The sequence below is a fragment of the Bactrocera latifrons genome, unplaced genomic scaffold, assembly GCF_001853355.1.
Source record: "Bactrocera latifrons isolate USDA-ARS-PBARC rearing strain unplaced genomic scaffold, ASM185335v1 scaffold_1, whole genome shotgun sequence".
NCBI classification, from domain to species: Eukaryota; Metazoa; Arthropoda; class Insecta; order Diptera; family Tephritidae; genus Bactrocera; species Bactrocera latifrons.
In genome coordinates this window covers 1,626,836-1,653,925 of record NW_017534407.1, presented here as the reverse complement: position 1 = coordinate 1,653,925, position 27,090 = coordinate 1,626,836, and the positions used below count along the sequence as shown (strand labels likewise).

At 33.9% G+C, this 27,090-nt stretch overlaps 1 protein-coding gene across 7 annotated transcripts in view; it reads right to left on the bottom strand.

Moving 5' to 3' along the window:
- The window catches only part of LOC108965318 (calcium-binding protein E63-1), a 116,480-nt gene that overhangs the window by 34,317 nt on the left and 55,073 nt on the right, over window positions 1-27,090 (bottom strand). Inside the window, exons 1-2 of one of the 7 annotated variants that reach the window (XM_018927671.1) lie at window positions 22,840-23,235; window positions 18,436-19,021 (exon numbers count right to left, since the gene is read on the bottom strand). The exons of 4 other annotated variants lie outside the window; for them this stretch is intronic. In XM_018927671.1, the coding sequence (XP_018783216.1) occupies window positions 18,436-18,469 (34 nt within the window). In that variant the 5' untranslated portion in view covers window positions 18,470-19,021; window positions 22,840-23,235. Of the gene's footprint in view, window positions 1-18,435; window positions 19,022-22,839; window positions 23,236-27,090 lie in introns of those variants that run through there. 2 more of the 7 variants (XM_018927689.1, XM_018927679.1) reach the window with 2 other exon arrangements.

The following is a 27,090-nucleotide window of genomic DNA, read 5'->3' as shown; positions in this document are numbered from 1 at the left end:
AGCACTCAAACACTTCTCAGAATCAGGTATTGGTTGTTTTTGTTGAATTATGAACTTGCGAGGCACCCACTTTGCACAGAGCTTTCGCCTCTTTAGCTTAGCAAATATCTTTTCATCGGTGGATTTCTATGAGCCCAAATTTCCCTCACAAAAGAAATGCTTTATTAATATAAGAAATGTCATATGATCAATTTTTTTGTATACTAACACAATGTGCTTCACAAAAATTCTATATCTCATCAACAAATATTTATAACTAATAGAAACTAATAGAAATCAAGCCACAGTGAAGCGTTTACGGGTCCTCTAGTTAGAAATAAAAGCATCCATAGTTATTAGCAAGTTTATCTACAATTTCTATTTAGCGCATCTCGGAACATTTTGAAGCGATTAAATCTTTCAGTTTAATCGCTTCAAAATATTAGTGAATTCACATATAAAGAACCGGGAAGTCTAAGGAACGTAGTTAATGTTGGAAACCAAATATAGAATACCTTTGGATATGGTTTGACGGTACATTTTTTAACTAAAATTGGGGATTTTCTTTAAATAACTAGTTATATGGCATTTATTTGAAACGATTAGCTACTAAAATATAATTTAATCAGGTTCCAGAGATGAACAGTAATTATAGCAAGTATATTTCATAAACCTACATCATAATTTTTTTCAATATACTATCTTAAAGTGTGTTATTCTTAGTAAGCAATTAAAACATTTTTTTTAGTATGAAAATATATGCACTTCTACAGCAATTATAACATACTATAATATAAAATAACCATTTAGCTGGGAAATTGCTCTATAAAATATAGCATTTACGCAAATATATCAAGCATTAAAGCGACTTCGACGAAAGCAGTTTGTTTTTATTATTCAAGCCATGTACACCTGCGTTGCTGCGAAAGTTTGTTAGATAAAACTCAACAGAGCGTATACGTAACATCGGAATTGTGCAAAAGAAATGTGGCTAGTTGGAATTTATTCTTTGCATGCATGCATAAACTCATAGAATATCTGTATGCATACTTTAATATTTCCCAAAAAATATAACAATGTTTCCACAAAACCATGCTATCACACACACACATACATGCAATTAACTTGCGCCGGTGAATGTGCGAAGTGTTGAAAATGCTTGCAAAGCTTCTTTCTATTACTTGTTGTTGGTTGTGTGTTGTTACGCATTCCTATAACTATGTGTGTATGCATTACAAGCTTTTGCTTATAATTTATACATTTTACCGTTAACTATTTACCAGCTGACATTTCGAGTCAAATTTGGGCAATGTAGTCCATGCAGCAAGCATTTGAGTGAGTTCATTGCACACATTCAAGTCATTAGTATGAGCATTGTTTGATTGTAGTCTCACGCGAATGTTTTGTTCAATGTTGCTTTAGCCATGTTAATTGCATGCAAATTGTTTCATTTTGTACATTTATTTATGCAAAACTTTGTTTTTAGATGCCAGTCGCGCCGGCATTTCCACTTCTAATACATTACATATTACATTTTTCCGCTACGCATTTTTCGCCATTTCATTATTTCGCAATTCTTTATTTGACTTACGACGAATGCGTTTTGTCGCAGGTTAAAGGGATAAGGCAATTACTTTCCGATTAAACCGATTAAAGGTCAAGGACATAGACTTGTGTATAAGAAATTAGAATAAAGTTTTTTAGTATTTATTAAGGTGTAACTCACAATGTTTTTTTTAGATACAAAAATGTATGAGGAACTACAGTTCTTTGCAATATTCATGTTCGGTCATAGCTAATTTACAAGATTTGAAATTCTAAGTTTTCTAACGGTGTTCCCTAATTTCGACTAACATCGTAGTCCAATGGATTCAAATCTGGACTTAAAGGTGACCATTTATTTGCAGCTATGGCACCAGGAATATTTATTTTAAGCCACTGCTGGGTGGTTTTTGTCTTGTGTGTTGGAGTAGAATATTTCTGAAAGACCCAATACTATTGATCAATGATATTATGATTTAACTGCCTTACCACGCCTTCTAAAACGTCCTGCTGGAACATGCCTATTCCAAGATTTAATCCATTTTTCATAGAAGGGAGAGATGTAAGGCCTTTACAGGAGACTATAAACCGAACCGTTAATTACAGCAGCCAGATGGTGACCATGTAGAATTGTTGGAATGTTTTTTTTGCATCTTTGGAAGTGTTAGCGTGGATTTTGTCGTTTTGCTTATTACAAAAATTTCATAAAGGAAAAATTTGTTCTTCTATAAAAAGTATACTTTCATGACAGTTGATCGAGCGCCACTGAAGAAATCGCTTGCATCTGTTGTACCGAATTTGTGGCAAACGCGTCCTCAGACCAGTTAACGACAGTAGGTTTTTATGTGGGCTAATTTCAAATAAGTCTTGGCATTGACCAGTTTGATATATTCGTTTTCTTTGGCATAATTTCCTGTTCAGAAAACCTTTTTCTTTGTTAGGATATTCTCACGAAATTTGGCATGAATTATTGGCTAAAGCAATGATAAAATTCCGAACAAATATGATAGAAATTAGATTGAAGCACTTGTATGGAAACTTTTCTATTTATTTGTTGCAACCTAAACTAATACATTTTCCTTTTTTATTCTCTTTCTAACTAATTTGTACTGTTTTACGATGCATATAAACTGAACTCACAGCCAAAAGTCCTACTCAAACGAAGAATTATTCGCTGCTTAAATATTCAGTTAGTAAGTACACTAAATTTGCTATTACTGTTATTTATGGCAATAAAACCGCAATTTGTTTAGAGTATAAAAACTTTTACTAGCAACAATTAAGTGCGCATGCAAATTAAGTCATTTCGTATAAGCACAGATTGCCCACTGTTTATCGTTTGGCGATTTCGGATACCGCCTTTTAATTTGTTTGGGTATGAACGGCCGGAACTGCGGGTACAGAGCATGTAGTGGTAATTTTTGTATGAAATTTTCACTATATACTCTAAAGAGAAACCCAAAGCCGAAATTGTGCTTTGCCAAAATACATAATTTCAAACTAAGTTTATAAAATTGAATATAAAGACGTTACAATAAATATATTAAAAAATATCGGAATAACAAATGGAAAATATCGTTATAATTGTTAGCTTGCTTCTTTCTTATGATATGCTACTGATACTTACTAAGCATCAATAATCAAAATATTATACGACTTTTATTTAGCATCTGGATATTCATCTAAACATTCGTTCACAAAGTTCATATAGATCTGGCTCGCAGAGAGATAGTCCTAGATTGACTACTTGCGGTACACACAATAGCTCCAGCTACTGTGGTAGTCTAAATTCTATAGAATACTAGTAAATATTTAGAAAACAACCTTTTTAGGGTTAGAAGAACCCTAGATAATCAAGAAAAAGGAGTCTGTAATTTGGATCAAAACCAAATATTCAATTATTTTTTCTTGCTCCCAGGCAAACATTTTCCAAGTTAGGCCTTAATTTTGAACGTAATACTGACGTAAAGTTTAGTTGCCTCTTTTCCGGTTTTTGAGGAGCCCATCAGAAAGTGGATTCCACTGTTTCATTGAAAATATTCACATATTTCAGGGGTAACATGTGAAATTTAAAGAGAAATAGTTGATAAATGTAACCAAAATGATATCACTTAAGATATATAAAATTATGATACCCCGAGCAGGGTATATTAGTTTTACCAAGAAGTGTTTAAAAAACGGAGAGTGTACAAAGCACATATATAGGGTAGTCGAAAAAGTCTTTTAGTATCTCCGATCTCCGAGCCGTCCGAAACCAAACGAAGTTTCAGACAAGGCGATATTGATATCATCGTCCTCAACATCCGCGCCATTAGTTCTGCTTTCTCCAGACTAATTTCGTCTATCTTGGAACCAGCGTAAACACCACCAACAATGTCAGCCTGGAAATCCAACGCAGGAAAACTATTGCCAACAGGTGCTACTTCGGACTGAGTAGGCAATTGAGAAGCAAAGTCCTATTTCGACAAACAAAAACTAAACTCTATAAGTCACTCACAATTCTCGTTCTGCTATATGGTGAAGAGGCTTGGACGATGTCAACAACTGATGAGTCGACATTACGAGTTTTCGAGAGAAAAGTTCTGCGAAAAATTTATGGTTCTTTGCGCGTTGGCCACGGCGAATATCGCATTCGATGGAACGATGAACTGAGATATATGACGACATTGACATAGTTCAGCGAATTAAAAGACAGCGGCTACGCTGGCTAGGTGATGTTGTTCGAACGCGGAGGAAGAGAAGACCTCCAATCCGTTGGAAGGACCAGGTGGAGAAGGACTTGGCTACGCTTGGAAGATTCAATTGGCGCCACGTAGCGAAAAGAAGAAATGACGCGCGCTGTTGTTAACACGGCTATAATCGCGTAAGTGGTGTCTACGCCAATTAAGAAGAAAAAGAAGCAAAAAAAAAAATTTTAATAAATTATTCTTAAACTTTGAATCAAATTATTTCTTTAATACAAATTTGAAATTACACAAAACATCAATTTCCGTCCTTTACAGCCCACGCTTGGTTTGGAAATGTATGCACTAAAATATACTCAAATATATGTGTATGTACATAAGTGTCTCTGCGCCAGACAATGCAACAATTAATAGCTACACGTTCACACATTGACAGACAACAAACAAATCGATCAACGGCCAGCACACCCATAAATACATATATAAATACATGTGTACATACTTGTGTATGTAGAAAACCTAACGGTAAGTAATCAACTACATACACGAATGAACTGTTTACTTGGCAGGATTTTAACAAACTAGAAGTTAGTTGTGCTCGTACCAAGCAGTTGCAAGCGCAAACTTTGTCTGCTGTGTTTGTTGTTATATTTGTGATGACCTCGACCTTGTGTACACAGGTATATTCGCACATAATTAACTCACAGCTAATGCATAACCATAAGACGGATGCAATAAAAATCGTTCATAGCAAAGCGAATTAAAAGTGTCTGTGGTGGAAAATGTGGTGAAAGGAGAGTGGCGATAATTAAAGTTTATAGTTTATTCACACCACCTATGGATACGATGCATCAATATATGACACACTTGTGGTTTTTGCGTGATATATTGTATAAGGTAAATTTGAACTTTAAATTGTCATATAACAAGGTTATCGTAAATTTTGCTTCAAAAAAATTACAATAAGTTAGGTTAAGTTAGATGGCTACCGTTCTGGAGCAGCTGATCTACTGCTACCATTTCCGCTTGAAATCTTAGGATGCTAAGCTATTCATACACTGTATTTAAAAATTTTCCATGACAAACTTTTCCAGAAGGTCATTAACAACCATGATCAAGAGAAGTGGAATGCAATATGTGTATTGAAATAAACTGATTTATGGCAATCTTAGAGGAGCGGGTATTCTAGTGTAGAAATTTGATTTGATATGAGTATGGTATGCAAACGAGTAAATAATTATCGGAATGGAGGAGAAAAAAAGAACCGAAACCCAAAAAAAACTTCGCCATCGTCGCCCAAAAATCACGATGATGCTCATTAGCTTTTCGATTTTTGTGGTTTGGTGCATCACGAATTTCTTTCGAAGTGATAGATGGTCAGTAAAAAGTTATATTTGGCCATATGGACACGTTTACGTGAGAACATCCGTCTAAAACGGTCGGAATTGTGGAAAAATGATTCATGTATTTTACACCATGATAACGCAGCATCGCATCTAGCGATTCTGACTGAATTTAAACCTTAATCGCAATTAATATCATCGATCAACCACCTTATTCACCAGATTTAGACCCGTGGTTTTTTCTTATACCCCAAACTGAAATTGCCGCTCCATGAAATCCGTTTTCAGTCGATTGAAGAGATAAAACAAAATTCGCTGAAGGAGATGAAGGCCATTAAAAAAGGTGTTCATGAAAAGTGTTTTGAGGAACGAACGTTCGCATATCTGGTGGGGATTACAGTTGCGACTATTGAAATATTGGTAAATAATTAAGTATATTTTGCGGTTGTATAATGTATAATTAGCAAACTAATGATCTAAACATTGTCATATAATATTTATAAGTTTAAGGTTTACTAATGGATTTAATTCTAGCAGCACCATCTATGTGCCAGGTCGGAGACTTTTCAATTGATCAGTTAATTTATTACCTTTGTAATAAGTTCTAAACTTTCCGATTATAACTTGACACGCTTAAGTGAAACTGAAAGTTGTAAGTCTTTGAGGCAAACAATTTTCTGCAAGGTTACGTATACGCACCGTTGTCACTTTATATATTGCTTACTTAATTCTTAGCTATTACTTTGCACTCAACTCGAAACTGTATGTTTACATTGTAAAGATTTTTGCTTCCTTGAGCCACACTTTGCTTTGATCTACACGTATCTTACCTTTCTTGACTTTTGTTTACTTTCACATTTTCTTTATTATTTCTACTTTTTATTAGGTATAATGCATGGGTATCATATCAAACGTCAGTAGGTCAAGGGCGTTTGTGCTTTTTATTTCCGCCTTTATTTAACAAAATGTCCACTCTTTCTTAGCAAAACATATGTACATTCATATTCATAATTGTAAAATCTTTACGGCGCACTGACAAAGTCATAAAGTCTACATGACATTTAAACGAAGCCTCAAGACTTACCTATATATACATATGTTTGTATTGCGTCAGCGATTTGTAATTTTGTTTTATATAAAAAAAAATGTACACATTGCGACTGTGTGAATACGAGCCCAGCATTTTACCGCAAACACATTTGTGGAATAGTAAATTTTTATATATCGACAGAGAGCTTCTTACGATTTTTTATCGCACTTAAGTGCTTGTGTGTATGTTTATTTGTGTGAGTGGGGCTTGTAAATGAGCATCACTGTCGTCAGCTTTGACAGGAAGATAAAAATGTATGTGATCTAGTGTTTGTGTGGGTTTCGCCTGAAGCAACTTGTAAACTCTCATTATATAACTACGAATATTATTTTTCTTTGACTGAAATGTAGACGTTATAAATGGGGGAATTTACCACATAACTATATAAATGTGTAAGTATGTCAGTTTTGTTTGCGGATTGTCAATGCGAGGTTGGTGCTGCGACGCGAGGTCAGTGTTATATTACATTGACGTTAACACATCCCCATGCGCAGATGCAATTCAGAGAAGTGAAGAGCAGTGTTGTCAACAAGATTACTGTCATACTAAAAAACAAATAAATGAAATAACAAACCGTTAAACGCTTTTTATTATACCAAGGCGATAAAAAAAGAAACCAACACTAAAAGCGAGCCGAAATATTTGAATATCTTGTACTGGCTGTAATGTCAATAATATAGCACACTCGGATTTGGTGGAATCTAGTTTAAGGATTTTGAGTTGAATGATAAATTATTTTTTCCGTCAAATACAAAATCAATTAAACATTTTTTCCTTTCATCAGAATACACAAAAAGGATATCTTTCGAAGCTTTTATATGCAAAAATCTTTACAATCAGCATTTCAGCAAATTTGTTTTCATAATGATATTATAAAAAAATCTCTTGTAGGCTTGTACATACCTCCGATAAAGCCTCAGAAGCTGACTGTGGGATATCGTAATCCTGACATACTTTTTTGGGAAACAGAAAACCCATTCCTCACCCCTGAAACGTAATTGCATGATGATTTAGTAGTGACAAGTTGGAAGCACGTGCTTTGACAGACAAAAAAACAATTGTACGTCATCCCCAAAAGCAAGCCGATAAGCATAGGTATACCAAAAACCATTAGACACAATTGTGTCGGACTAATTATTGTTGATAAACGAAAGGAAGCGATCTTTATTTGAGTCGTCAACACAATAGAAAATTTAAGGAGAACAAAAATTGGAAAATCTTCAAAAATTTTGATGAGGTTCTGTACTTAATATCCATGGAGTAATCCAAGAAGTATTCAGAAATGGGGGACATAACATTATATAGTAACTTACATATACCAAAGTCTCACATTCTGGTTAGGATATTGATATTGTTTTTATGTTTTCAAGAAATAAATGTTAATAATTTTCAAATTAAAGCGTATCTCTGATAAACTCAATGAATAGATAAACGTTTTTTATTTCAATACAAAGGGTCCATACCTGTAAATACATATATACAATTGCAATGCGGCATACGACAAATGTACGAAAATTCTTCAGATGACAGTTAAAAGGTTTGTTGTAAAATTGTTCTAACGTTGATACTCTCTATAATCAAAAGTATCTTCTTCAAATACTTTACATGCAATTTCGGCTACTGCCACTCACTGCCAATATGTCTACGTTTATGGCAGCTTCTCCTTGTTAACTTTCCAATCACAATAAATAACGAATATCAAAGTGGGAAATCAATGTTGCGTCGTCAGGAAAAGTTGCTACTCATACTTTCCACACGTTCTACGTTCATGACACGGTGTTGCAACATTTGTGTCAACATGTCTGTGTCAGGAGTATGTTACAATCGAAGTTCAAATACAATCATGTGGCCGACAAATGGTAAATTTGTATATGAAGAATTGATCAGTGCAACATATTGCAATATTTAAGCAGTCAAAAAGGTATATTAAGATTGCCACGAAGTTTGTTCAGAACGACGAGCTGAGTCGATTTAGAGTATAAGGGACTTTTACCTTAGGTTTTGAGATATCTATATGAAATTTTGGTCACGAACCTTTCCCAAGATGCTTTAGATTTGTCGGAAGCACTGATATCGGACCACTATAGCTTGGCACTTGAGCAGGGATGATGCAAGATTATTATTATAATAGGGGTAGCTTTTGAAAATTACATTTGTGTAAAAAGAATCACTACATTTTTCATCCGATATGATATGTAAAAATCCATTCGAATTTGGGACAATATACGAGGCAACGTCCACATTTATGTAAGAACTCATATGTCGGCACCTGCTTGGCTAATTTCAACCTAATTTGGCATATAATGTTATCCTGTTATTTTTTGTTTCGCATATCGGCAACCATGGTATCTGGATTGAAGCATGGTAAAGAAAATCGAAACGGGTTGGAACGAGAAGTAATTTGCAAAACGTTAGATCGGAAGTACACAAAATTCCTATTGGCACTAGAAGAGACTGTAGGCATATGATCGGAATACTAACAGATCACTGTCTGGTGGCAACTCACGCCAGAAGAATAGGGCTGACAGATCGAGAAGACTGCAGAAAATGTCTAGATCAAGGCAACAGGGAAATAATGAAGCATATCTGGTGCACTTGTCCCGCATTGGCAAAACTAAGACTGGGACCCTATGGTATGATACATTCGTGGAGGTATCGGTAGTGACGCCGCAGAGTCTGTACAAATTCGGATCAAGCGCAGGCATTCTAAACGATGACTACTCCTCATGGACCTAGCAGCTGAACTCTATCCGGTATCGCAAAGGACCAAAACTGGTCTAGGCGTTGCATATTGATAATAGCAGTGTGTCTTTGTGCTTAAAATAGATGAAATTGGTGTAAAACTTGATTTAGCCCAAACACAACTAATTTCAAGATTTTCGAATATCCGGCTGACTTTACTCCATACAAAACCCAGAGAACATTTTTTGTGTTAATAGTATGTGGTATTAGCCAAAATATATAAAAACGGCTCGATACTACCTTAACTCCCTTATATTACATATTTACATATACTAAATACTATAATAATTTTCGTTTTATTAGCAAAAATTATGCCAAATATGTCGGTCGGTTATAAGTAGTATATGTAAGTATAATTGCTTGGATTTCGATCCGCTGGTTGACGTCTTACACCATAGCTTTAATTCTTCCAAGTTGCAAGAATATAAAATGCTTGAATGCACCCAAACTTAGCCTTTCCTTACTTGTTTTCATTTAAATGTGTACGTGATTCGTGTGTGTTTACAAATATTTGCATATGATACACGTATAAATGCCAAATCGATGAAACTTTAGCATTTTAATTATATTTTCTATCAATGAGTCAGCGAGAATTTCGTGTGACAGCGCGCAAAATGCGAGATCCTTTGAGTTAGTGCTTGTTGTTTTTTAGGCTTAACCTAATTTTACGGTACCAATTATAGTTACAAAACTAAAATAATTTTCCTGCTAAGAAATTTCACAATTTACGTGCATGGCTCTTAATACTTATTTACGAGTGTAACGATCTGGGTTAGTGTGCACACTTGGAAAGCTCCAGCTTATGTTCCTTCCGATCAATTCTACTGTGACATTCACGTGTGTATTGTGTGGCACATGTACTTTTCGCTGTTAACTTTTTAAGGGATTTCTAAAAATTTTTAATATTGTTTGTGAAATTTGGGTATATAACAATTTTTTAGAGAAACTATAAAATAAATATTAGAACAATTTTTTTTGGGCAAAACAAGAATCCTCAAGCGGTGTTTACTGACAAAAAAAGAGTTCAACTTGGTTAATAAGGTCTACTCTAATAAACACTATAATACTTACATAATAAAGAGTTAATGACTAAAGTAATTCAAAGATGGCGGGGAATGAATTATTCTCCTCAATAAATATTAATAATATTGATGACCTGGTGATACCAAATTCAAATTAATATTGCTTGAATAAGAAGAATGCGTTCGGCATATTTACGTGAATATATCCTGCTATAATACCTTACATTATGGGGTTAAATGGTTTTCGTCGGGTAAAAAACAAGCATTTTTCAACAGAAATATAAAAGTGTGCGCCCGTGTTGGTAGGATAACTCCTTAAAGGATCACCAGAAGTAAAAAAATACGTGTTTTAGTTAAAAACTTAACTTAGAACTTGGACGAAGGAAAAAACTGAAAATAGGGTTTTTGTGTTGAAAATTCAGTGAAAATTTTACGACATTTTGTTTTCAATGTAAAAAATCTTTCATCCAAGTCTTTAGGAATTGCAACTCAAAGACGTGTGAAACATTTCATGAAGATCGGTTAAGTGGTTCTCGAGAAATCTTGGCAACTGACTTCAAAACCGGCATAGTAGCAGCCGTAGCATCGGTCAAGAGCTGGGCATGAGTCATCAAAAAAGATTTAAAAACAATTGAAAATTCAATAAAAAAATACCGCAAGACTTTTTTGACATCTATTATTTGCTCTCTTGATTTAAGGATGTGATTAGATAGTCACTGAATAAAAACCAACAAATTTACTAATCTTTTTGGCCATTTGGTGCATTCGTGAAAAACGCATTTAAAGACGGCGCACTTAACCGAACTAGCCTTGAGCGCAGAAGTAGTCAAGGCTGTGTTACCGAAACTATTATTCGGATCAGCTTGAAAATTTAGGACAATATTCTAGAGGTGTTGCAAAATTTAACCACTTTATGATCGAATATTCCAATTTCTGTTTTTTTTAATATCAACATTTTATCATAATAGCCATTTAAAAAAATCGCAAAATATTCCCGGCCACATATACGAGTATTCAAATTCACTATCCAACTTTTTGCACTCTACTTTATTTCCATTGCACTTTTTTACATTTTTTTCGCATTTTTTTTTTTTTTTTTTTTTTTTTTTTTTTTTTTTTTTTTTTTTTTTTTTTTTTTTTTTTTTGTGAAATCTAATAAAACTTTCGTTATTTGCGCTGCAAATGAAATTGTACCCTTATCGCTAAGAAGGAAGCGTGTTTGGCACTGCAGTCATAAATACTTCTAAAGTAGCTCAAATTGGCGACGCAAACTGCTCTCTTACCTGCAGCACAACTGGCAGCAGCAGCAACAAAAACAACAGCGCCAGCAAAAGCAGTGGCAGCAAATCTGAATGCTTTTGCTTAAACAAATTACGATTGCATTCTATTTGCAGAAATAAGCGAAAGTTTTCATTTTTGTAAACTGCAAGTGATGGCATTAAAAGTTCTATGCAGTTTCAGTTTATATTGCCAACCGGTGATTTGGCGAAGCGTTWTACTGTTATATAAACAGGTAGACTGTTTCGCTGAACGTGAATTGAGCGCATTGGTTCAGAGATTTGCTGTTTTAGCTTTATTATATTGCGTTTTAAAAGTTCTGATAAAAGCCGGCGCAAGGTGTGGTACAGAAAAGTACAGTAAAGTCATTTATTTTAATAATGGTTTCAGCTTTTGCTTCACCAAAATTGTAAAAGAAAAATTATTTAAATTTTTTATCAATCTGATCGCATAGTTGACTGATTTTACTTAAGTACACTTATACAGAAAATAGCAAAGCTCTGGAAATTACCCCAGGCGCTGGTAAAACTTTATATTAAATAAGTAAGGAAGTGCTTAACCTAACATTGTATACTCTTGCAGCTTGCGAAGATGAAAGACCGGGCAATTCCTTCATGTGCTGGAAAAACTTTATCACCGGGATTTCAACCCGCTTCTTCGTCTTGATTATTCTCTCTAGCTCTCGGTATCTATTCTATTGCGCACGTGTTGTGGTCGATTGTTACGTTACGAGGTAGGCAGACTGTTTTCTCTCCACTGTAAGGAATTTCAAATCCCGTCCTACAGTTCACTTATAACGAGTTGATGATGATCATTCGTCTGTCTGCTGTGATTGCAGCTTTCTGACGTCAAATCTTCCTTGTGTTTCTTGATATGTGTTATCTTCCAACATAATGGTCCGAGTAAATTTTAGGACCTCAGAGTGTACTCATGTCGAAAACACTGGAGACGTGTCTTCCGTCTATCACAACATGATCGATCTGGTTGAAGCTAGCTTAATGCATTTTTTTAGGCTGGAATCTCCAAGCGCTTATAGAAGACATCTTTGGTCATATCGTCCTTCTCATTCGTCGGAAGAAGTTGTTGAAGAACTTAGCTTTGATGTGGATTGTAACTAGATATTCATCCACCGGGGTGAGTGCTAGCACTCATCGACGGAGTCTCTCTCCCACCACGAATACCACACCGAGTTTTCGCTCCTTTATATAGCCAATGTAGGAAACGACCTACTCATCTTAGTCCTTGTCCTGTCCATTTCACTTGTAGGACGGCGTTGATTTAAGTTAACATAAAGTCATCAACATTTTTGTGAAGCACTGCCTTGCAATTACTTAACAATCCTGTATGGTTGATATATATTAACCTCTCAGTAAAAGTCAAGTCCTACCAGAGCAATATGATTTTCATAAATTATGAGATTATCTTTGTATCACTGCATAATCATATTCTGCTTATTATCATATGAGAACACCTAAACAGATAATTTTTGAATTGAATTCAACTTTGTGTCACCACTTAATTGGATCCGTTAATTACAAGTTTATTTTTCGCCCAGCGTCGTAGCAATTTGCCAACTGTTGCTAAAGTTTGTGTGCAGGCATTCATTCAACTCATATTATCAGAAATAGCAATGCGTTTGCGCAAAACTATACTGAAATACCGTGTGCACACACACCCACCCACATATATCATTTACATACATATGTACATTTGCAGCAGGACAAGCATTTGCAAAACTTTCTGACCATCAGACCGCGAGGCTGAGCTTTCATTCGGCGAACACTTTTCCACTGTTGCTTTTGGCGGGTAACATTGTGTGCGTTAGCAATTTTCAAAGTTGGACACATGTACGCAATTTTGCAATTTGTAATTACCGCAATTTTTAACACACCTGTTTCGTAATAAAAGTTTGTTGCAAACAGCGTTAATTAGAAAATCACAGTTCGTAACTTTCATGCGTTTGCAGAAATCGCGATGCGAATGCAACTCTTTACCAGTATAAGTATATACATATATGTATATGATATATGTACCTATTAATAAGCATATATTTACGTGTTTATGATTTTTCATGAATTAATAAACTTGTGTGTTTTGTGCAAGCAACTGAATGTAATATGTTATATATATATATGTAATTATTGGTGAAATGAAAGATCATTAGAGTTGATAATAACTATATGTATATTACAAGTCCAACCTACTATCTTACTTACATACGAATAAGCTGGAAAAGAGGCAACGTGGTGTACCTTAGTAAACTGGCCAGGAGACCACATAATAGCGTCAAATACTTTACACCTATAAGCCTCACCCTCTTCATAATGAGTATTATAAAAAGGCTAATGGACTTACACATAAGATGAATCCTTGGAGAAACCTTATCGAATGTGCAGCATTCATACCTGTATATAAAGGGTGGATGAACCGAAACTGCCATATACGAAGTAATGATAAATGTAATTGAAGAGTTACTACACACAAACAGTACAAAATTACTGCCTTTCTTGACATAGGAGCTTTTAATAGCTTGTTTTATTTCGTTTCATTGATTGGTTCTTGAACTATAAAGCCTATAGTGAAATAATCGTGAAAGCGAGCGTGAATTTCGTGAAATTTCGCCCATTTTCTCACAGTAATATAAAAATGTTAGAAAAATGTCACGTACCAAATATGGTTGAAATGGGTCGAGCAGGTCTCAAGATATAGGAATTCACCCGATCACGCCGATCGCCCAATTTTCACATCGGCTTACATAAAGTCCTCTCGTACCATTTTGTAGGTAAAATTTAATGTCTCTGGCATTTTCAGGTACGGATTTATAGTACTTTTGGTAGTTTTGAACAGTACCGTTATATGGGGAGTGAACGAGGTTACTTTCCGATTTCATCCATTTTCACACTGTCGATAGAATATCTTATAATATTTGCGTATTTCAGAAGAATAGCGGAAAATTACAAATAGTTAGGTATCAATTAATTTCTCTGATTATATGGTTATCATATTTGATAGATCTCTTAGTTTTCCTTTGCAAGTAAATATGGATATATCTAGAACTGCGTAAACCAGAAGATAAGCCAAAAACTGTACATGTTTGCAAATTCATTAAATATTTTGATAATTCGGTTATAATTTTTATTGATCAATTATATATTTTCTTAATGCTTATAAATAATAATCAAAGTCACTGTTCAGACAACTGTTCTAACGGTGAAATGTAGGCCCTCTGGAGAAGTTTGATTTATCACAGATTTTGCCTCCCTTGGTCTTTTGCTATGTTTTCTTTGTCTATATAGTATGTACATTTGTTACATGAAAGACCGGTACACCAATGTGCATACCGATAAGATGTGGTTTATTACACATACTCAAGAATGTCTAATACACTGAAGCAATATTCGTGATAATATGCTGAAATTACATCGGAACTGGTCACACTGAACATTGTAAAAATACTAATGGAAGCCCGCTACTTTAGAACAATGTAAAAATTGAGCAGTTCAACTGATGGTCACAAGTTATGACAAGAAATATAATAGCGGAAGCGAGTAGAAACATTTTAATTTACATAAATTTCCTACTCTACAAACGCAGTAAACCTCTAATAAATACCGTGGTATGAAGAATGAGATTTTCTGAGTATCTTTCATAAAAATACAATATACAATACATACAAATATATGAAGAATAATATAACATGCTTTCAATCGATATCTCCAGTCGAAAATATGATTTTATTGACATCCCTGCGGCTTAATTACACATTCTTGGTATGTAAATGGTTTGCTCAATTTGTGTTGTGGTATAAATTGATTCTGACAAAACGGGATTGGTTGTTGCTTTTGGTGATTCCTTTTATACCGTTCGTACTTAATTCAGTGGGAGCGATAAAAGTTATCACAGATATATCCGATAACAAATATTATCTCTGCGTTGTAGTTTGATAATTTTGCTTGATATTTATATCACGTTTATATCCATGTCCATATGGGCAAATATACATGTGTACTCCTACGATATAAGATATGTATATAAGACAGTGCTTACACATTTTTTGACTGTAAGGCGTTTTGCACTTTGCACAAAGCTGTTGCTGACAAGTAATAAGATATACGATTTCAATTCAATAAATTCAATAATTCGAAAATACATACATATGTTCACAGATATATAGAAATTCCGCACCAAAGAAAAAAACATGTCTACATATCTATGAGAAAAAGGGAAAATTCATATACAATGATAAGCATAATGACAGAATATAAACTAATGTAGATACATATATACTGCAGCTAAGCGCTTTGAAAACTGGCAGCTTATTAGTCGTGCACGCTTTCAGCACATTCTTCTTGCTCTTTTTCCGCATTTACTTTATTTAACTTTTGGGAAACTCATATAAATTGATATGTGCTTAAAGCTCATTTGGCTTTCATTATTTCGCACCTAAAATGTTGTTGGATAAAATTAAAAATAGCAAGTAAGGCCTGCCTAAGTTAGGGTATAATCGAATATTTCATATGTACTATTGCAACGTGCCAGTATTAAAGTCAGGATAATACTTTCAGGAACATACAGATTGTTGGTTATATGGGGTGTAGGCAAAGTTTTCAACCGATTTTATTTATTATTAGAAAAACACGTTGCCTCAATTTCTTTAATATAATTCACATATTTGCCAATAAATACGGTATAAAGTCAGGCGGAAGAGTTTTGGTTCAATTTGAACCATTTTTGGTCATATGGTTATCTGGTTATGGTAATTACTTCTTGAATTGCATATTGGAATGTGGTAGAATCAAATGAAAATTGTGCTATATAAGAAGTAGTCTCAAGATGTGTGATTTCAACTAAAGGAGGGCTGTCCACGTCCATTGTTCAATTTCGGCACCGGCTCCGGTAAAGCTCTCTCATACCATCTCAGTGTAAATTTTAATATCTCTGGCAAATTTAGTTATTGATTTATGGTGTTTTAGTAGTTTTTGATAGTAGCGTTATATCGGGATTAGGTTGGGTTACAATTCGACTCCGTTAATACATATTGGTGTGAGTTTTTATGAACATTTGTCTGCGCAAATCTGGTTATTGTAGTTTTAGAGGCTTAGGATATATGTATGTACATTAAGCTTATTTATCTATTAGTAGACGGTAACGCCCACTTTTTCGCATTTATTAAGGTCACAGATGCTCACTGCTATTACGATTGGTGAAAATTTGAGCATAACGATTTGAAAATATTTGCCGCTGCCCGGCGTTAAACATCGAAATACGCATGCTGTAAAGCAAAGCTTTGACGATAATCTTACTAAGCCGTTTGTCGATAATGTAAATTGATTGGTAATCATTATTTATCTTTTAAAATAGATGTTAATAAATTTTATAATAATAATTATGGGACACTTGTCGTCATTAGAAATCAATAGAACTAAAAACTTGTTTTGGAAACGGTTTCAACAATGAACAGTAATAAACAAAACAATTAGATTGTTTTCCATAACATGAGGACAGCGGAAGATAAATACAGAAGAATTCTCGTTGTCTTAATTATGTTCGTTATATTTATATTTATCATTATATTATATTGTATTCTAAATAAGTCATCAACAAAAAATTCTTTTTAAGAAAATTCAAGCGTGCACAATAATAAACTGAAATTGAATGGGCTACATACCCGAACTTTTTCCTTTAAAATTCATTTAAATATTTTTCAAATTTGTCAATTATTTTTTAAAACTTTGGGCATCGTTTATAATTTTAGGCACTAATGTATACTTTTATACAGTTTAAAATTTAAAAATTAGAATTTTCAAAATACCGATTTTTTATTTTATTTTCTTAATATACATTTATTTATTAAAAAGAAGAAACGACTGGCGCGCAGTTGTTAACTCAGCTATAATCGCGTAAGCGGTGACTACGCCAATCCAGAAGAAGAATTTATTATTTAAATTTTTTCGAAGTTACACGCAAATTTAAAAATACGTTTTAGAGTGCTTGGAAGTACAAGGCCAAACTTTAAACGCATTTTTCTAAAAATTTTCCATGGGAGCTTGCGGAGATCAGCTGTAGTTTCTTTCCAAATAAATATTTTTACTAATGTTAAGTCATAAAATACAGTTAGATAGTTTTTAATATAAGTGCAAACATTTTTGAATCAATAAATTTAAAAGTTTTCCCAGAAAAAATTCAGGAAAAATCACTTTCTTTTAGCCTTCTAACTGTATACCACCCCTTGAACTATTTCCAAGAGTACAAAATATATTGTTACAAGCAAATATTTATTAATTTTGAGTAATCCATAAAATACAAATCGTTTGATATAAATCTATCATAATTACTCCTAAAACTGTTGTTGATAAATTTCTATTTATACAATTGTTTAACTTATAATAGATATTATGGAGCGGAAAATATGCAAATCCTAGTTAAAAGAAAACCTGTTTACATAACTCTGTATATAAGTCTCAAGAAAAATTGTACCCAAGCAAACATAAACACAACAAGTATAGCACTAGGAAACCAAACGTAAAATCCAAAATAGTAAACAACAGAAGCACAGCTGTTTGAAACAAATAATTAATAATAGCAAATACGTGCTTATATAGGACAAAATGTATGCAAGCGTAGATATTTGTAATAATATGTCACTCATACGTCCTGTATTCCCCACGCGCATATACTTAATGAGTGCACTAACAAACCGCTAAGTATAACGACATGCATGTATACATTTAAAGCGACGCAGTCAAACGACTCACCTCGCACTTGACTGGCAATAGCTCGATGATCCATTTCGCCTGTGTGTAGACTCGGTTGGTGGTGAGCTGGTTGGACAACTACAAGTACCTGGGTTGAATGAATGCAATACAGCCGGCAAGCAAAACGCTGATCGAGAACTGCACTGAACTAAATTAAACGGTACAATCGAATAAGGAGCGTTGGGTAGCAGGGGTGGATGTGCTGGAATTCAATCGGATAGGTGCAGGTAAAGCGGCGAAAACGATGACTCACATTGAGTGTTTTGCGCTGCTTCGTACACACCTTACACAACAAATCACAGTTAGCTCTTTACACACCTACAAATGTTTGCATGTATGTATGTGTGTATATATAAATGTTTTCGATTTTGTATATTTGAATACGTTTAGCATAAACGAATTTACGCTGCTTATTTGCGGTCACTTTTGTTTTTGTTTTTTTTTTTGTTGCTTAGCTAATTGTTTGTTTTCATTGCAATGTTTCTTCTTTTCGGCTGAAATGGACGGTTATTAAGCCGCGGCGTGGCACTCAGCTTATTTTAATAGCCAGTCGCTGTGAATCTTTCACTAATAAAACCGTGAACTTCTGTGTGTTTATATGAAATAAATTTAGTAAAGGCGCTTTGAAGACGTAGAGTAAACGTACTACACATACCCACAAACGCAAATACGATACGAATGCACAAAAAATACCGCGAAATCGAAAATCGTAGGCGTATATGAGTATATAGTATATATATATACAGCTATGTTTGTGTATGTATATTGTTATGCAAATATGTATGAAAGCATTTGATGACTTCAGTTCTTATAGCCTTGTAATAGTTGCAGAACCTATAATACGAAGAACTCAATTCGCACTACAATTAATTGAATATAAATCATTGTATTCTTGTTGCTCTCACCTACACATATACATGCAAAGATGCGTGTGTTTAAGTATGTTCGCCCCCTAAAGTAATTGGGGCCTGCAGTGACATAAGAAAGCGGCATAATAAAATTGTATATTCCAAGAACCGCCACTGTTTTCTCACAAATATTGTTGGCAGTAGTGATTGCTGTTTTGTAGCCACATTTAATTTCTGAGAATATGCGGCTGTTGACCCAGTAATTCTAGCACTTATCGGCCACCAGCACCTTAGTGGTGAAGAAATTTAAAAATTTTTGCTTTATATTAATAGAAATACTTCGAATGTGATTTGTTTGCAACTACTAAACATTTGAAATCAAAAAATTCAAGAAATTAAAAATGTATACATGTCTATAGTAAATAAATACAAGTATATGTAATGCTGATCTCTTCCTATAACTCTAATATATTGCTACTAAATGCAAGAAAAATCTTGAAACAAAGCAAAGCAAAATAAATTTGTTCTTCCCATTTTTGTTATTAAAGAAATATCAATAAGCATTGTACATATGAAAATAAACACGAAAAAACTTTATATTCGAGGATTTATATATATCTTGATCTTAATTTTGATCGGTCAATTTGAATGAAAATATAATACTATATTTAGAGATTATAGAGTTGATTTAGACAATAAACCTTGTCAACCTTGTTAGTGGAGATAACGTGTCAAATAAGGGGCTAGGAAGTTTGAAAATTTAAAAAAAAGTTACGGGTGTTATTAAATTATATAACACCACTAGAATATTGTCCTAAATCAAGTCAATGTCAAGTTAATCCGAGCAATAGCTTCGGTGATACAGTCATGATAACTTGTGCGATGGATGCGATTTCTCGAAATGTTATGGACCGATTCAGTTTGAATTGCGTACACATCTTTAAAATAACATTATCTACTTACTGAGTGAAATTTTTTTTTTCATTACAATTTATTTTTTTAGTCCAATAAACGGCGTAAATTTAGCAAATAATGAGATTTTTTGTTCAAAATCTGAAGATGAAACCAAAAATAAGTTATGCTGTCCACTTCATGATACATTTTTTTGTGAGACGCCCGGGAAGATGAGGTCTCAACGGCTAAGTTTTCAACATTTTTATATAAAAATTTCAGGAGTCTTTGTTCAAATATGTATCTTTGAAATGCTTAATTATATTTTTGAAATGTATGACTATTTATGTTAAAAAAAATTGTAAACTTGGTTTTCCTTTTGTACCTCTGAAACCCACCTAACCCCTCAAAAGGGTTTTACATAAAAGTGCGAAATTTTTATAACTAACTTTGCATGGTAGCTAAATGCTATACATATAAATTTCTATATCTGTACTTTCCATTAATGAGCAGGTTCTTAAATAGAGAAAGGGAAACTTATGAGTGCAATCGATTACAACAAAATATTTTTTCGATGACTTGACCGTTTTGTTTATACTAAAACTTAAAAAAAAAAAAGGAAAAAGAAATTCAGTGTAATGATTTTTTAATTAAATATTTAATATCTCTGCACTCAATAACAAGAGGCCCACTTTAAGTCGCTTTCTACGAAAAGTTTTTTTTCTTATTTGAAAATCCAAGCGACATCCGAGAATCATATTGGGCTGACACTTACTATATATAGAAATGTTCCGTTATGCAGAGGTTGCAATAAAGTCTTTCACCAATTCTGTGAATATACCACAAGAACAACAACTCTTTAATAATTTGCTGGATTTAATGAAATTTCTCCATTTTTTCTCTCTGGCTGCTCAGATTCTTTTACATTAAGATGATTTCCAAAGTCTAATTAAAATGGAACAGGAGTTGTCTGGTAATCCCGTTGGAGGTGCCACATACATCCAACGCATCATTACTGCTGACAAGATGTGAGTTTATGAATGTGAAGTAAAAACGACCCAAATGTCTTGCAAATGACGCTCAAAAATAAGCCGTAAAAAAAAAACTAAAATCTGCTGAAATCTGCGCTAGCATGCTTGGCACAGGAACCTATTTAGAAAGATTTGTATTAAAATACGCAATACTCTTTTAGCAAGCCCGGTTTAAATATTAGTGATTATTATTATTATATGCAACAGTAAGCCAAGATTTTTGAGTCTTTAAGATTTAATTTGTCCCATAAAGAGAAAAATTAGAAATTTTTAAAAACTTTTTTATTTTCTTATAATTACTATTTAATCACATTATTACGTTGGTTGTACATATATATGTGCATTTAAACACTTGTCCGCTGCACGCTGTTGAATAACAAGCGCATTGATATTAAGAAATATTGAGCTAAAAACAAGACACCAACGCCGTTGAAACAATACACGCTAGTATATAACATGTATATTTATATATATATGTATATATATATATATATATATTTGCGTTATATGCAAGTAATCAATGCAGCAGAACTTTTGCAATGGCGAACTCGTGTGTGCGGCAAGAGTTCATTGAATGGCATGCAGAGAAGGCCACCCAACGGTAAACTGAAAAAGAAGGAGGCTATAGCGTCTCACAACAGTGGCTAGAGCGGCGTTGATGTATGTGCGGTGATGCTGCGTTGGCTATTGTCAGCATGGTCGCACGATGGTTGCGATGCCGCTATGAAGGTGGCATGCCACGAAGCCACGCAGGGGCGGATGACGTTATTACGTGACGAAGGACGTGCTCTAATTTCTGCTGAATACACTAATTTTGCTTTTATTCTTATTATATACATATGCATATATGTATATTCTTTGTTTTGCAATCTATCAATTATGAAGTTTTCCGCCGTTGAGAAAGAAAGCAATGGAAAAGCAGAAAAGGAATTTCAGCTGCAATATATATGCATATGTACCTATATATGCTCAACTAAAATGCAAAATAACGCAATATCACTTTTCATAAGTTTTCATAGTGAATCGTAAGCAATAAACAACTCAATTTCAATTATTTTGATGATACGTTGTTTTACATTTTAGATGACGTCTTTATATGTACACATGTATATGCATCTATACTTGATTTGAAAGTTACGTGCGCGCACTATTAAGTTCAAAAACGTGCATATTTCCTTATATACATTTATATATTGGTATATAAGCGCTAACAATGCTATATGCGCATCTACATTTCAGCCTTATTTCACCGGCTAACTGTTTGTAGTATAAAACCACTTAAACGCCGCCGCTGCCAAAAACAAACAGCAAACTATTAGCGGCCGGCACACCTGCCCTGCGCTGTCAAATTCTAGCTAAAATTCATCAAAATTATTAGGTAAATAATTTTGAAAATTTCCTTATTTCATTTTCATCACAAAAATTTATGTGTTTGCTAAAATTTCGCAACAAAAATTTTTAATTTTTCAAACCACAATATTTTTGAAATCCAAAATTTCAATTTTTCAAACCACAACATTTCGAAAACCCAATATGTTTGACCGACCAACCGCGTAAACAATTTAAATAATTGTGTGCGCCTGTGTGTATGTGTTTGCGTTTGTTAAATTGTATTTGTGGTTCACAGCGCTTACACTTAGCGACCGTTTTTTAAAATATTTGAATTTTGAAATTCACAATACTTCACTTTCGAATTTTTACACAAGAGTGGTGAGTCACTTTTGTTTCAGTTAATTTTTCGCCACACTTTATCGGTTTGTTATTATTGCTTTTATTGCATCACTATGTTGTGTTAGCATAACCGTTACGTTTGAATTAGCACCGTTTTGTGAGATCGGGGAGAAAATGCGACAAAAGCTTTTTGTTAAAATTGGATAATAAACGCTATGTCGAACTATGTCATTAACCAGATAGCGGGATAAGTAGAGAGATAGAGAATTTTTCGAAAAAAAAGTTAAGTTATTTTGAAAATTTAGCTCAGTATTGTTAGGCTTTGATTTTGCTGCTCCGCTTTATTCGTGTTGTCGAACGCGTTGTCTTTCAAACACTGAAACGTAAATGTGCAAGTGAAAAGCGTTCTTAGTAGTCGCTGCTTTCGTTCGATGTGTTGGTGGTGGTTCGTAGTCGTCGTTGTAGACGCATTCGTCAGTGCGTCGCCTCACGCTTTTTGTTCACATCTTCCAATCATTTCATTCATAGTAGTGACATCCATATAGCCATATTTACGATTCGCTTTCGTTTTCGCGACTTTTTGCATTTTGTTATTTTGACATTTTCATATTTCTCGCCAGTTTGCAATTTGGTTTTCGTAACATTTTGTGTACAAAGGTTTGTACATATGTATAACTGTATCTATGTATACTATGCGTATGCGTTAACACCCCCAAAAGACACATGCACATACATCATACATGGTATATATTCAAGACATATATGTAAATATATATATTATATATTTATATACATAAGGGTGGGTAAAAAAACGAATAATTTTTCCATTTGATACTCTGACAAATAGACACTTCTAAAAAAGTATGGACAAGCATGAGCTCTTAATTGTAACGGGAACATCCAAAATCAATTGTTTGAAGGCAAGATAAAGTGAAAAAGCGAAACATCCCTCCCCAGAGTTGTATGCGGGGTTTGGGATCCGCTAGGTAAAAAAACCCAATGAATAGGACAAAACAGCCTCGGATGAGAGACTACTTTTGGGATGACGATAACCGCAAATATATTAAGGATTCAGCGTCGGACTCAGTAGGCAGTTGAAAGGAGAATCCTCTCTCGACGAAGAAAGACTATATGCTGTAAGTTATCCCCGTCCTGCTATATGATTGAACAATGAGCTGTACGAGATATACGCCGACATTGACATCGTTCAGCGAATTAAGAGACAGCGGCTACGTTGGCTAGGTCATGTCGTCCGAATGGCAAAAACACTCCACCTCTGCTTGTATTCGGCGAAGTACATGCCGGGAGAAGTAGAGAGAGAGAGGAAGATATCCAATACCACAATTAAATGGATTGATGAACCTTCTACAAAAAGTGCTCTTAGAGGTGTCTAATAATAAGAAAATTTCACCCTAGTATGCACACACATCTACAATCTTTGCAGCTCCAATTTATATACATACACAACTAAAATGCAAAATAACATAACAACATTTTTGGAAATTTAGAGTGGCGTGAATGAAACACGAAATAATATTGGAACAAGAGCGAAAAAAAATGTAATATTGTTTAAAACTGGTTTATATCTCAGTGCAGAGCCTGAAAATGTTGAACATATGTAATATTATGTATGTAATTTGAAGTAATGTAGCGTAATCAATAAGACATTAAATTTCGAATTTTTTGACGATACGTTATTTTGCATTTCAGATAACGATATGTACATGTAGAGTATTTTCTTTTCTCCTCTTTCAAAACAGGCACGTTATTATCATTTGACAAACCTCCAGCGCCTTTGTAATATTTATCGCTAAGTTCATGTTCTACTCACGCACACAAACATTTACATACCATATTACATAGTGTAAGCTGATAAATTAATATTATTTATCATATTTATTTTATCTCCTTTTCCTTTCATTTCTATATGTATATATTTCTATATTTCGCTTTTCATTTTAATTAACATTTCACTTTGTTGTTGCGTTCTTTGTTATTGTTGCGCTGTTCTAATCAGTGCGTTTCCATTCTTGACTGTTCAATAGTTTTACACTTTTTCACCACATAGCATTCCAGTGGTGCTCTCAAACACTGTGGCATACTCATGCCTGGAAATAGTGCATTTGGTCTTGCTTATTGTGCTCGTTTGAAAAAATTCTCCGTACACGTGATTTCATTGTTTTGGTTTTCATACAAGTACGTGTGTGAGCCGCGTAATCGACCTCTGAGTATTCGTTGTGTCGGTTGCCATATTCGTATATGTAAGTAGATATGTATATGTAGATATGTATTCATAACTTGGCTAGCAGAACTGCTGCCATCAACCGAACTCTCTGATATTTGTTTGTTTGCGTACATGTGGGTTGATTTGTTTTTCATTATTTCCTTTTCTTTGTTTAAGTTTTGCCATCTCACTCCCCTTGGTCGTGGGCGTCTTTAATTTTTGTTCAAGCTGTCTTCACAGCATATTATTGGACTGAGTATTAAGTTTCATTTTATGATTCGATTTCGGCAATAATTTTCTAACACACACTTGTAGATATCCATTGGCGCTATTCAGAAATTTTCCACACGCAGGCAAAGGAAAAATCCTTAGCAAATATACAAGTTTTGTATATATTATACTTATACTTATAATGGAGTCATTATTCGAAGAAATAATAACAAAAGCGATTGGAAGTTTTAGGCACCCCTGTCGTCCTGCTTGCTAATCACATAAACTTATGTGGGTAGTAAATAAAATGTATGTACTTAATAAAGCGATTCTCGTATAGTGAATCAATAAAACCTATATTAAATCGAAATAATTTATTTCTATTTTCATTAATATTTTTTCTGTCTTTGAAATAGTTTAAAGTGGTAAAGTAAAAATGTAAAGGATAATTTAAGAGAAAGTTAATTCTCCGAGCTTGATACAAATGTTCTTTATTTTATGTCACATAGAAAAGGAATTGGACTATTACCACACACACAAACGGTTGCTAGACAAGAAACCATAAGCATCAATCACTAACTAAGCCACAAAACTTGAATGTAGTAGAGAACATAAGGCAATAAGAGAAAGGAGTGGTTTTTGAAGACACAAATAAATAATAAATAAGCGGAAATTTCATATATCACAAACAACAAATTTTACGATCTATCTACATTCTCTTAATACATTGTGACAAAAAATTTTCTAAAAATTGGAAATAAAACGCAAAATATTTAATTATTCATTAACATTTACTTTGTCGCCTTCAAAGTAATCCCCAACAGATGTAATACACTTATGCTAACGATTTTTCCAGTCTTCTAAGCAATTTTCATAAGCACTTTTTGGGATGCCATTTAGCTCCTTCAGGAAATTTAGTTTTATCTCTTCGATTGACTGAAAACGAGTTCTCTGGAGCGGCAATTTCAGTTTGGAGAACAAGAAAAAAACACACGAAGGCAAATCTGGTTGATCGATAGTATTCATTGCTTTTTTGGCTTTAAATTTGGTCACCATCGTGGCTCGATGCGATGCCACACATTCATCGTGTAACATCCATAATTTCGATGGATATGCTCACCCAAACGCCTCAGTACGGAAAAAAAATCATAATGCACCAACTCACGAATATCGAAAAAAATAATGAGCATCACCTTCATTTTTGAGCGGCTTGGCGTATTATTTTTGGTTTCTGCTCGTTTATATCCCCTCCGTCCTGCTATTTGTTGACTAGTTATAATGTTAATTATATACATGAATGCGGGATCGGAATTCGCACGATGAAACATGTTGAAAGAGAAAAAAAAATTAGCTTTATCGGGTCGAGTTGAGCAAGAACACGTTTATACCCAAAAATTATTCGAATGAACTCGCAGGTCGAGCTCTCTTGCCATCTCTCTAACACGATTCTTCTTGAGGATTTTCAAGAATCATATCCTTCATTTTTTTCAATATTTTTATCAGTTGAAGGTTATCCATCAACGATTTATCGACCCTCTTTGAAGGCCTTGTACCATTCATACATAATTCAACCGATCCTCTGATTTCCTTTTAATCTAATAAGTTTTTAAGGCCCTTTGAAGTGTAATTTTATTCACTCGTTGTGGGAAGCCGCAATTTTGTCAAAAATCAAAATTTGACTGGACCTTCAATTATTGTTTCTATTATAGTAATATTTTTTTTTTAATTTGAAATTTTATCGTGAGACTCCATTTTCATCTTCAAACAAAAAAAAAAAAAA